This window comes from Ahaetulla prasina, chromosome 3 (genome assembly GCF_028640845.1).
Source record: "Ahaetulla prasina isolate Xishuangbanna chromosome 3, ASM2864084v1, whole genome shotgun sequence".
Taxonomy (NCBI): Eukaryota; Metazoa; Chordata; class Lepidosauria; order Squamata; family Colubridae; genus Ahaetulla; species Ahaetulla prasina.
In genome coordinates this window covers 124,788,741-124,802,051 of record NC_080541.1, presented here as the reverse complement: position 1 = coordinate 124,802,051, position 13,311 = coordinate 124,788,741, and the positions used below count along the sequence as shown (strand labels likewise).

Here is a 13,311-nt window from a genome sequence, read left to right as displayed (position 1 = left end):
TCGCTACCAGATTGTGCAATCTGGTCCGATCAGGGAGCATTTTACCCCTGCTTTGGACCCCTTTCACTAGACATAAGCTTAACCTATAGAGTTGTTCTTGTGGGACGAAAATAAGAGAAGGGAGTTCAATGCGCACTGGATTGAGATCTTGGAGGGAAAATCTAGGATATAAATCTGATAAAAGAATATACAATATGTATAAAATCCTCTATCTGCAACAGATGAGAGTGAAATGGTGATGAATTTAATGGACACTGCAGATATATTTCTGACAGTATTTTATGGTTAAAAAAAACCTCATCAAAATGGTAAAGAATAATGCATCCAAGGACTATGATTGTGGATCCAGGCCTTCCATTCTAAAGTTCAGTGTGATGAATGGGATATAAAGCTTTAATGCAGCTACATACCATGATCTGCTGCTTGAACTGTCAGGTGATGGAAGAGAGTCCAGAGTCCACATGGAAAACCCCGGAAGTGAGGTTTGCTTCCTTGACATCCTACCCATTGAGGTCTCTCAGGTAACGTGGCATTTGGAGACTGAAAGATAGGTGGGAGATTGAAGGAAAAAAGGCTGTGCACAGAACAAGATACCCCATTTCATTCACTGCATGGCCCACAGCATGTTAGTTCCAAGCAAAAGAGAAACAAAATCAAGGATGGGGGTGAGGAGCAGGTAAATGGAACAAAAAAGAACAGCTGGGAGCTGCTTAAGAAAGAGAGGATGTGAAGTTCTCACCCCATTCATCTCATCATGATTTAGGTTTATTTGCAACTTGGAACAACCAATCTGTTCTGAGTTAAATTTCTGCCAAATCATGGATGACTTGCAACCATTCAATGGAAATGTACAGAGTGGATTGTTCAGGGTTCAAATCAATTGTTTTTCTGGTTGTTTTGTTTCATTCAATTCTCCTAATGTTTTCCCTACTTCCCCTGGGATTTTCCCTTTTTCCCCTATGGCATCCTGGCACTGGATCATGATCTCCTTACCTTCCCAGGTTGTTTCCACAGGCAGCTTCCTTACTGCCTGTGTACAATGGACAGTTAGGCTTTTTGTCCTTCTCCCACCACCACCAAAAAAGAAAGAAATTTGACAAGAACGTAGATTGAACAAGGGTTGCCCACTGTTTTTGTACCATCCCATTAGTAAATTCATTGGTTTGTTTATGTGTTTGTTCCAATACAAGTACCACCACCACCCATCCAATACAAGTAATTCTCGGTGGTGAGCAGCATGAAAAACATTAAAATAATAAAATAATAGTCAAAGTGATCATTATCTGCCTCAGTGGGAAGATAGAATAAGGCAGTGAGGATTTTTTCCATGTTTTCATTTAATTTGTAAATATATACAAATAGAATGAGACTATTGCCTTACACACTATAAGCCGCCCTCAGGCTTCGGAGAAGGGCGGGATATAAATGTAAATTAAAAAAAAATATTTCTTAGGTTTATATTTCTCCCTTCATTCAGATGCTGTCATAGAACTCCCTCTTATTTTCCTCCAGAACAACAACCATGTGAGGTAGACTGGGCTGACAGTGTGCGGCTGGCCCAGTATTGCCCAGAGGCTTCTGTGCAGAAGGTGGATCTGAACTTGGGTCTCCTCAGTGTCACTACAACACCTTCCCCCTTAAATCATGCTGGCCATTTGCAGACCAATAATTCGGAGAGTAATTTTATGGTACACAAAATAAAACAGAGGTAAAGAATGCTAAAAAGGATAACTGTAGAGACAAATAGACAAAATATTACTCTGACTTCATTATAATCTTAAAGTGTTATAAATACTATTCCATTCTCAATAAATGTATGAAGGACCCAATTGATGCAAGAAATGCACATTATTTATTAATAACATGTTCATTAAAAGCACAAATTCCTTATTTTTTCAATATTTTTTCAATTTTCAAATTCAATAACACTAAAGGCAATATATTTTTTAAAAAAACTTAAACAGAAGAGTGTGTGAATCATAGAAAGTATTTACATTATTCATAATATAACCTAATGAAACTCAATATACTTTTGCAATAAATTTAGATCTTGAGACAGCTCCATAATATATGATAACAATGGCAAGTTACACATGGAGCTTGTAGCATTGGAAACAGAATACTACCAATATCTAGTGGGCTTTATATATTCAACTTTTATATATTTTATATATAACCTACCTCCTTTTTATTCTTTAGAGCTTCCTCCCATTCACTCTGCAAAACAATTGTCTTTGGTCTCAGCCACAAATCCAGGTTGTAAAGGTAATTCTTGACTACCAACCGCCCAGCAAAATGCTGAATTTAAAAATAAGAAAGGGAAGGAAAAGATTAAAAGATGTAGATGGAATCATTCTCTGAAGCATATGTGAATAGTATCATGGTGTGACAACGCAGAGTACATTGGATGGCCCGCCAAATTCCTTTTCTTAAAAAAACAACCACCAAACAATATTACATTACCTTAAGAGGGGTAAACCCCTCTGTCCCAAGTGGGACATAAGCAAGTACCAGAGTAATCAGTGACCCTTTTCTCCAGTGAAAGAGAGAGAGAAAGAATGGAATTCATCCAGGCGTTTCAAATTCAACAAATATAAAATATGACGTTTAGTCGGGCTCATATTTATTGTCCAAAACATATTATTCCAGAGACCATCCAGGATTCTGATAGAAGCTGTTAGATTATTTACTAAGAGGAAATAATCTAAGACCCATTAGCCTCCATCAGACTAAAGACTGACAAATAAGCCAGTTTAAGCCCCAAGAGACAATTGAAGTCTAAATCTTGTAGCAATCTATTACAACAGAATCACTGGGATACCACTAATCAATGCCATCTTATTCAAATTATAAGAAGTATATTAGCTGCCACACATAAATAAGGCTTAAAGCAGTGTGAAAAATATTCAGTTACAACCATGAACTGTTGTGGCAAAGAGTTATTGACATAGACCCTGACATTCTTTAGAACCAAAAGCTTAATGTTGTCAACACCAAATGCAAGAGCGTCAGTCCACCCAATCACACAAGAGATCACAAGTCAGCAAGAAGGAGTAACTTGAGCCAAAACCATACCCTTGTTTCCTATATAGCTCCAACTCTGTTGAAAAAGCCATGGATGTATCTTTCTGCACTGTCCATCCAGTTATTGGTGGCAGATCTTGGCGGCACTTGAAAAAGGGGACACTAAAAACAGCTAGTTGTTCTGTAAGCTCAGTAGTTCATCTCCTGTTTTCCAACGGGCTTTATGGAATTCCTCCCAAATCCAGCCCACTACTTGCTAATACTAAGAGGGGCTTTTTTTGAGTGGTGTTCAAGATGTTGCAGTAGCAAACAAGTCAGTCCCTATGGGCTTACAGCCAGGATCCAGATCTTGACTCTAAGTCCAAAATAGTCTCCAAGGATCACAGAAAGCTACTTTGACAATAAGTCATCTCAAATCCGATTAGCATCAGCACTTTAAAACCACAAGCACTCCAGGGAGGGAGGGGGAGGGATCAAAGAGCTATATGCCTCAATTTGGGAGTGGTGGGGAGAGAAATGTAGCAGAAAAAGCCATGTCACTAAAAGAAAGCCAGGCAAATGACAGGTTGACTGGAGGAGGGGAGCAAGTTCAGAGAAAACAGGAATATTGATTGAGAGGACGTATAAAAGGAAAACACCTGTTTTGTTTCTCAATGAGAAAATGTAAGCAGTATTAAATGGCAGGGTGGCAGTTCAAGTAAATCAGCAATGGACGTTGATGAAAGAAAGGAGATTTTTCTTTGATTATTTCTTTAAAAATCAGCACACAGAGAGTTCAAGTGAACCAAAAATTTCTCTTCTATCTGAAGATTATTTGTTGTTGTTAGTTGCGAAGTCATGTCCGACCCATCGTGTCCGACCCATCTGAAGATTATACACTAGCTTATTTGAATATATAGCCTAATACTATATTAGGCCATATATTAGCCTAATACTTACTAATTTAGTACAGTAAGGAGAATGCCTAGGTAGCAGAAAGCCTGTTGAGATCCTGGACTGTCTAGAATAAAAAAAATTAAAAAATACAGCCTTCCGAAGCTTTATTTTTATTTTAGATAGAGAGAAGCCAAATTCCAAGGAATCTAATTAAAAGGAAAAACCTGTCAAGAAAAAGACCAAGGAAATAATGAGTTACAGGATCCAATCTGGGTTGGTCACTGGAGATCAGAGGTTTTGTCTTCCGAGCTTTTGGACTAGTGCTGGAGCCCATCTTCAGGGAACTTCTCTGTAGCTAATAATGAGTTAAGTGGCTGGAACTTAGACAGACTTCTCCACCTTGTGGCCTAAATCTAGTAACACACTTCACATCGGATACAATACTGATTGTGCTTTTTCAAATGTAAATTGGTTATGGGAAAAAAGAAACTAAGTCATGGGCTCTTTCAGAACACTGGTTGACCAAAGTTTATGCTACAATGAAAACCAGAAACTACATACAATTTGACTTGGCGGGTATTTTTAATGTATATAAACCAATGGGAAATAAGAACTAAAGGGGTGATTAATAGTAAAGTAAGGCTACAGAGTTAACACCGTGAGCTCAGCCAAACCATCAGTCATACAGAAGTATTAGATAAAGCCTAAATTATTACCCTGCAAATCACCTAAACACTACTGGCCTTTTCTTATTTTAAGACCCTCTCTTTGGCAATCTTAAAGGGCAAATTTAATAATCTCCCAACCACACAGAGGTTTTGCCCATGTGAATATGTGATATAGGAAATCTGAAACATCATAGCCCATGTCTTATTAACACTTATATTCAAACAAGATTTATATAGCTTCATCCCTGTCCAGGCAGATAAACTTTATAGCCATATAAACTAATAATATCCCCCTCCTATCACAGTAAGAATTACAGTTTAGCAACAAAAAAAAAAGATCTTTGGAATCTATACTCAAGCCTTGTAAATGCTTTTAGGCCCTTGATATCCACATTAGAGAAGAAGAAGATATATCTTAGAAGTTATTAGTGTTTTCAACCTTGGCAACTTCAAGATGTCTGGACTTCAACTCCCAGAATTCCCCAACCAGTCAAGCCATTCCCAATGCTGGCTGGGGAATTCTGGAAGTTGACGTCCACACATCTTCAAGCTTTTCAGGGTTGAGAAACACTGCATTAAAATTTACAAGCATTCAAAACAAAAAATGTGATGTTCTGCTAATGCTTGAATCTTTTTTCCCAGTTTTACGCTTGCTCAAACATACAAGAATAGCAGTAAATTTAAAATAAACTGTATAAAATACTGGTAGTCAGAAATGAAAATTTGGAACTTGAATAGTTCTTTCATTAAAGATTGGCCTATCGGCATTATTTCAACTTACAAAGAACTGAGGTTGAAAAATTCAGACTATGTGGAGGTAGAATAGAAACAAGTATGATTTTCATATACAATTGCTTTCCTTTTTAATGTATGAATTAATCATGCTCAATTTTTCTCTGACATTGTTTGGAAAGGGAAAGAAATTCACTGAATTAGATCAGGAAGTAGATTTAGGAGAAATTGGGTAAGTAGATAAAAGAAGTGCTTTGAAATGAGATAATAAATCTTATACAATATTACCATTCAATCTGACTGCCCTAAATCCAGTTTAGCTCCTGAGGACTCTGTCCGTGTAATTTTCTTGGCAACAATACGCAAATTATTTTCCACTGCCATCTTTCAGGATAATTTTTGACTTCTCAGTCTAATCTAAACTCTTGGGATTTATGGTGGACCTCCCTACTTAGCTTTGTTTAAGCTCAGACACTATTAATTGGGGCCATGTTAAAGTTGGACAAACCAATTATCTTCTATTGTTCAAAACTATTAGTTCTTTTTTTGTTAAACCCAAATTAGTCTGAAACGGTGATGAGTGAGAAAAAGTTCAAAGAATGGTATTCAATGAAATCCTGGAATGCAACTAAGAAAAACATGGATTCTCAAGAGAGAAACAAATCTTTATATTGAGTCAGAACCACAAATATTTATGCTCTTGTTTCTCAGTGTGTTGCCCACAGAGACTTTGGCCGATCCAGATTTTTAAATCATGCTGTTAAAAAAAAAAAAAGCACACATGGGAAAATAACATGCTGGAAAGCTAAGTCGCAATCTTAAACATAATCTTTATTTCCAAGAATGCAAAAATCCTTGTCAGGTGCAAAGAATCAGAACCATTCATATTTCACTATACACAAGAATCTGGTAAACTAAAGTTCAGCACTAAATTGGCACCTGATAAAAGTCAATGGAATTTAGGAGGCAATGGACTTAGAATGCTTGTGGCAACTCAAGGATTCTAAACTTATGACATGCTTACCTCCACTCCCCAGCTCTGCCTGCTCTTCTCCAACAATTCTGGAGAGATTCTTAGAAAATGAAAATGATAGGGCTGTAGCTCCATGCTTTCTCTTTTTTGCCCAGAAAAAAGACAGAAGTCAACTGAAGTGACAGGGAATATCCTTGAAGGCTAAAAAAAAGGACTTGGAAAGCATATCCATTGGTCTCCTGTCAATAGGGCCTCTGGTGGCTCAGCAGACTTAGTCTGTCTGTTATTAACACAGCTGCTTGCAATTACTGCAGGTTCAAGTCCCACCAGGCCCAAGGTTGACTCAGCCTTCCATCCTTTATAAGGTAGGTAAAATGAGGACCCAGATTGTTGGGGGCAATAAGTTGACTTTGTATATAATATACAAATGGATAAAGACTATTGCTTAACACAGTGTAAGCCGCCCTGGGTCTTCGGAGAAGGGCGGGATATAAATTCAAATTAAAAAAAAAAAATTATGTGACTGGCCTCATCCACCATAGCAGCCAGTGTGTGACAGCCCCCATACACAATTTTCGTACACAATTTTCCAAAAGTAACTTTTTCACAAGACTGTTGAATTTTGAAAAGGCCTTAAAACTTTTTTAAAACTAAACATTCAAAAACCGTTTAGTAATAAAAATCTTATAATTGCTTTTGCAGAATTGTCCACAGATCCTGCTTAGCAGTGTTATGAGCACATTTCAGTAAGCACCATGAAGTTCAAAGGGATGCTACACAAAATTAATAACACTCTAAAAGATAAAGAAAGAGTGCTGTTCGGAAGTAGTATTTTATTAATGGGGGAATTATGATTTTTGCCTACAGAAAGGAGCGTATTAACAGCTTACGGATGGCTTTTAAGACTGAACTTACTCTCCAAATGAAATACTTTCATATACATAAAAAAACAGAATTACTGATAAGATTATAAAAAGGCAAATATATAGAGAGGTAGTCCTCAAGATATAATGGCAATTTGGACTGGAATTTTATTTTATTATTTATTTATTAAATTAATTTGCTGCCCATTTCCATCATTACAACCACGATGTCACATGACCGCATTGCTTAGTGATGGCAATTCCAGCAATCCTGGTTACCATCATTAACCAAATACTATTTGGTTGGCTAGTTGTTAGGCAAAGACCTACCCCAATTCAAACCATTCCCAACGTGGTCTCTCCAGCCCCAAACTTTGGTAAGAGACTTTCTTCTTTTCAACTACCCCCATCAACCTGTCTTCCCCCACTTCTCTTTCTTTTGGGCTGCCTTGCACTCCATCTCTACTAGCCTTGTTGCCCTGTACTTGCTGGCTCTGCCATCTCTGTGAGAAGATCAAACGCAATTTGGACAATTTGGACAAGGTGCCAGCACAGCCTCAAGAAACAGGCTTGGCGTGGACAGCAGCGGTCTTGGGAAGAGACAGAATGGTTGCGCCTTATCAGCAATGGAAGAAGGCGGCAAAGGTCAGTTGCGGTAGCAAGGCCAGCAGAGGTGAGAAGACCAGTGCGTGTATGTAGCCAAAATGGCAGAGAAGGGGGAGGGGGAGGCAGATAGAGGGAGTTGAAGCAACCCTGCAGTAATAAATGCAGGCAGGTTGCAATGTGCCCAAAATTTAATCACATGACAATGGGTGGTGGGTGCTGCAATGACCATAATTTCGGGGACCAGGTGTAACTATCATTTGCTCAGCGTCACACTGATGTTAAACAACTGCTGAACAAATGGTCCTACTTTGAATAATACCTGGCTATAATGGGGGAGGGCAGCAAGAGAGAGGAATTGTTGGGAAAGTCTCTCAGGTCTAAAGGCTTCACATCACTCACCTGGACCAAAACAGACACAAAGTCCTTCAAAGCAGAGAGTCGCTCTCCCTCAAGGCTGGGGAATACTGCAGCCTCTATCCTTAAGGTGTAAAGCACTGCAGACTCTAAATCAGCCATGTATATCTTTCTCCTGTGGCACAAACATTATCCAAAAAAAGGGGAAAATTTATTGATAAGTGACACAACACAAAATGACAATTCTAGGGTGTAATCTAACGCCTCCTTTGGCATCATCTGACCCATCAGTTTGTCAGCAGCAGTCAGAGATACATAAAGCTAGTTCAAGCTGTGCCTATAGAACTAGTACCAATTTTCTTTGGAAAAAGAAATGAGACTTTAACTGCCCTCCATTATCTCTCTTGAGATTAATTTCTATAAATTTGCACTGACACCCATATTCTTTGCTAAATTCCGAAAGTCCACAAATGTTAGTATCCTGCACATAATAGAGTTCCATGATTTAACTTCCCTTCTGACCACACACTCGATCACAACTTGAAGTAGGCCTCTATTTCTTTTAATGCTCAAGTATCTTGCCTTTATGTTTTGTATCAATCACTGTTTTATTCCTCCCCAAATGATTTGCTCTTTTTAAAGATTTCTTGCCAGAGTATCTTTAATTGGAGCTGGTCTCAGTGAAATCCATTATGAATATGTATCTTATTCTGTAACATCAGATAATCCAGCTTGACTTCCAATAATATGAAAATCACTTTGAACAAAAGAAAGAAGAGCTAACTACTTTCCCCAGACAGAACCACTTTAATGTGTATGTACAAATGTGCTTTGAGAAGGAGTAGTATGATATAATAAATTATTTTCTCAAGAAACAGTTCTCTCCATCATTCAGTTTTTATGTGCATACTTTTATAGAGCTGGATTCAATCATGTATTCTGTCATCTCTGTCCAAATATACTCTGAAATGCAGGAATGATTTTTCCATGGATTATCTTCCATGGATTATCTGCATAAAAAGTAGGATTTTTATGAAAATTCATTCCAAATTGAATTTTCACCAAAATCCTACTGAATTGGAGCTCAACAGAAGAGTGATTGGGGCAGTGAGATATTCTTCGCAAAATTCTGAAATGATAGATCCTGTGCTGTTTGTGAGAACGTTTATTGTACGTTTGTTGATTTTGGAGAAACTGATAAAATGAATTGGTCTGAATTATGGAATGAAAATGGACTTGAAGGTTAGAAACTAATCAGAATAGAAAAAAATGTGAATAAATTGTGAATACTAATAGAGTGCTTAGTCAATGGCTTAGCATTGAGCAGAAAGTGAGACATGGGTGTGTGATGCCCATTTGGTTTGCTTAATATGTGTCAGGAATCCCTGTGGTGACACTAATAAATGCTGAACAGGGACTTACACTCCTGTGTTCATTCATGTGCAGATGATGGTTGAGATCGAGAATGGATTTGCAGTGAAGGTTAGATAAATAGTATGATGCAACAAAGAATATGGATCTAAAAATAACCTAAGTTGTGTTTGACAGGAAAGAGAGAATGAACAAATATAGATAAATGGCAAAGAACTAGAGTGAGTAAATGAATTTATGTATTTTTGATATAATAGCCACCTAAGAAGGGAAAAAGGAGACAGAAATACCAAATGCTGGTAGAAATGTAGTGGATAGTTTGTGGTCTGTGATGAAAAATGACTGTTGAAAGAAGTAAGAATGACTATGTACTGTATTAAGGACACGCTTCTGCTTTTGCATAAAGCAGTGGGAATTTAGTATGCCAAGAGAAAAGTTAAGTTGAATGCAATAGGTAAGGGATATTTAAGAAATATGGTGGTAAAACAGGAAAAAGAATCAAGAATGAGTGAGTGCCAAATGAGTGATGACTATGGAAATGAGTGATCAGTATGAAAGTACATTGAATTTGATCATATAGGAAGAATGAATAAGAATTAAATCATAAAGCAAATCTATGAAAAACAAAGAGGAAGAATGGTAGGAGATGCTGAGGTCCTTAGAGAGAGGTGAAAAATTTAAAGAAGAAGAGTCGGTGTATCAAACTCTGAAAGGACATAATGGAAGCAAAGACAGTTGCCACCATAGAAAAGTAGAGAGAGGATGTTGTCATGAACTAGACTGAGCTTTATTTTGCTTTCTTTTTCCAAACTCACAATTTAATTTCTTTGGCTTACAATTCTTACTCCCTTTCTACATTCCACATTACGTTGCTTACCTTGAAAGGGAACAAGTGATGAGTATGCATGTGAGTATATCAGTGACGTGCAGCTACCTGGCTTCAAAGCCAAATTAAAAAAAAGGCATTTCACAAGGGACATGAGAAATTTCACTGCAACTTCTCGTGACCTCTTTTAAAATGCTGCACTTTTTCCTGGGCTGGCACAGCAACTATAGAGTCCCAAGAAAATATGCACTGGCATTAATGAGGTGCAAAAGGATCAGCACACTTGTCATAACATGTTGCTTAGCTTAAACATAGATTTTCCTGGGATGCATGCCTACTGTGCCAGCACAGGAAAAGATGTAGCTTTTTTAAGGAGGTGTTGAAAGGTGCAGAGAATATTCCAATGCTATCTCTAAACTAACGTTTCCACTTCGGATGCAAAGCACTGTACATCCATGATGTATAGCTCTTGCATCTGCTAGCCCCCTTTTTGTTTATAAACTTGTTCAGGACAGACTGGATACCCTGCTCCTCATAACTACGAATGGTGAGACTAATCAGCCTTAGCTTATATCGTGAGAACATCTGAAACAGCATTAGGAAAGAAGAAACATGAAAGCATTCGGGGAAGCTGGCACTCACTTGTCTGCCACCTTCCAAATTGTAAAATCAGTTGTTGTCTGTGCAGTGGGGGACATCGTTGGTATGAAAACATCTCGTCTAAAGACCCCAGATAAGTTCCGCAGGAAATTAGTATACTGGGATCTCCAGTCCTCCAGCCTGGAAGGAAACATGAAAGGAGACAGATTTTAACAATGTGTATTTGTGTCCTTTCTAGTTATTATCTTTTTAGTTTCAGTTATATGTTATAACTGGTGTTAGGATTCAGCCAGTTCGCACCACTTCGGGAGAACCGGTTGTTAACTTTCTGAGCAGTTTGGCAAACTGGTTGTTGGAAGAAATCATTAGGGCAGAGAACCGGTTGTTAAATTACTTGAATCCCACCACTGGTTATAATTCACATAGCAACAGATATATTACAAAAGAAAAAATTGAACCGTCAATTCTCTTTAAGCATTAAAATACACAAATGAGTCTATATCATTACTAAAAAGAGATGTAATATTTTGCACTAGTGAATTTCAAATAGGTAGGCCATAGATCATTTGCTATTCTACCTGTTACCCAGAATGACCAAATACACCTTATTACCAGAGATGCTATATACTGGGTTCAATTTGTATGAAAGATGAAGTGTAAAAAGCAAATTAAGAAGGAAAAAGGGAGAAGGGAAGGGAAGGTGCTAAAAAAAGAAAAATGAAAAGAAAGAATAGCTTCCAACTTTCTTCGATACAGTTAAGAAATATAAAATATATTAACCTCTTGTTTTAAAATTTTCTATAAACATAAATATTTCTAATTGTCAAATCCCAAAATTAATGTGGCATTTCTTTGTTTCTAGCAAAAAGTCCAAAATTGGTTTCCATGTAAAAACAAAATTAGACAGAGACTTTTCTTTAATCAATGTAGTTAATTTCATCAATTCAGCCAAGGATACAGGGAATCTGTAAGACTTTTCATCTTTGTGCATACAAATATCTTGTTGCAATTATTATATATAGAAACAAAGTCCCATATTTTTCTTCAGGTGCTTAACTGGCTAGCCTAGTCTTCTCTATATTTTAGTTAGTTAGTTATTAATTTTTAATAGATACCCCCCTGTATCACCTCCATGTGCTAATTCCAACTGATTAAAAATTCCAGAAAAAATAAGCTGTCCCTAAGCAGTACACTTTTTCTGCATTCACAACTATTATACATAACTATGTTTAATATCTGATTTCCAGAGACAAGATCCCATGTAACTTTGCAGGAAATGAACTTGGTCTTAATCGTCTTTCTTTTCTGGTATTGAATATGGCTTGTTAAACTCAGATCTGGGTTAGGTCCAGGTTATTGGAGTAATCTATCTCTAGATCTTATGATTAAAGAGGAAAGGCAGGATATGAATGGAATAGTAAATTAAAATTATTATTATATCACCATTCTGCAAAACAGGCAATATAGTATTTGCAAACACTTAAAATAAATGGGCCTTGGAAACAAGCTATAATAAGATAGGGCAAGCCAAGCAGATTCATCCCAAATTAGAACAATTCACTTTCACTTTATTGCCTTTGCCACATAATTAATTTAGAAGACAAAAAAATGGAATATCCTTCATGTAAACTGCCAGATCCACCTCCCTTCCCCACCACAGTTTAGCACAAATTAAAGAACAGTCCTGCACTCCATATGTCTGCAAAGTAATTATGAAGCTAGTCAGTATATTATTATTTCCTACTGATACCACATCTACAGATGAAACAATCCACATTTCATTTGTCTTAGTAGCAATAGTCCTTAGACTTATATACCACTTCACAGTGCTTTCCAGCTCTCTCTAAGCAGTTTACAGAGTCAGTATATTGCTCCCAACATGTTCAGCAAATGGATTGTACCTAGCAAATATCAGAGAAATACAGATTCTATTCTTAAACTTCAGATTGGGTGGGAATGACATTGACTTAAAACTGGGCATCATTAGAATCTGGTCAGGTGAATTTAAAGAAAGAGATGTCTGCAAAGATTGTGAATATTATTAGTGACTGACTTCAAAAGCCCAAATGGGTCCATGGGTTTATTTTCCATTCTCCTAAATATCTCTCTCTCTCCTTCCCTCTCTTTCTCTGTCGTTCATCTGATTCCCTTTGAAATCAGTTATATACTATAGAGAGATTCAAACAGAGACAAGCCTAATCTCAGCCACCCCTTTATCTATAAACCAGGTGGCTTAAGATATAAACAGAGTTTTGAATACCCTTGCTGGACAAAGCCAATTTCCCTCACATCCCAAAGCAGCACCAACCGAAGAGAAAACTGCCTGCCAGTGCAGCAAGCAGTGGTACCAGCAAAAAAAAATCCCTCAGGGAAGCACAAGCAGGAACAGTCACTTTATACTCTGTTTTCTCGGCCTGA

General features: G+C 37.3%; 1 protein-coding gene across 1 annotated transcript in view; it reads right to left on the bottom strand.

Annotated features, from left to right (window-relative positions):
* QSOX1 (quiescin sulfhydryl oxidase 1) overlaps positions 1 to 13,311 on the bottom strand; it is a 65,167-nt gene that overhangs the window by 13,383 nt on the left and 38,473 nt on the right. The window contains exons 7-10 of the mRNA XM_058176166.1: positions 10,936 to 11,073; positions 8,142 to 8,271; positions 2,182 to 2,298; positions 411 to 540 (exon numbers count right to left, since the gene is read on the bottom strand). Coding sequence (XP_058032149.1) covers positions 411 to 540; positions 2,182 to 2,298; positions 8,142 to 8,271; positions 10,936 to 11,073 — 515 coding nt within the window. The remainder of the gene's footprint in view (positions 1 to 410; positions 541 to 2,181; positions 2,299 to 8,141; positions 8,272 to 10,935; positions 11,074 to 13,311) is intronic.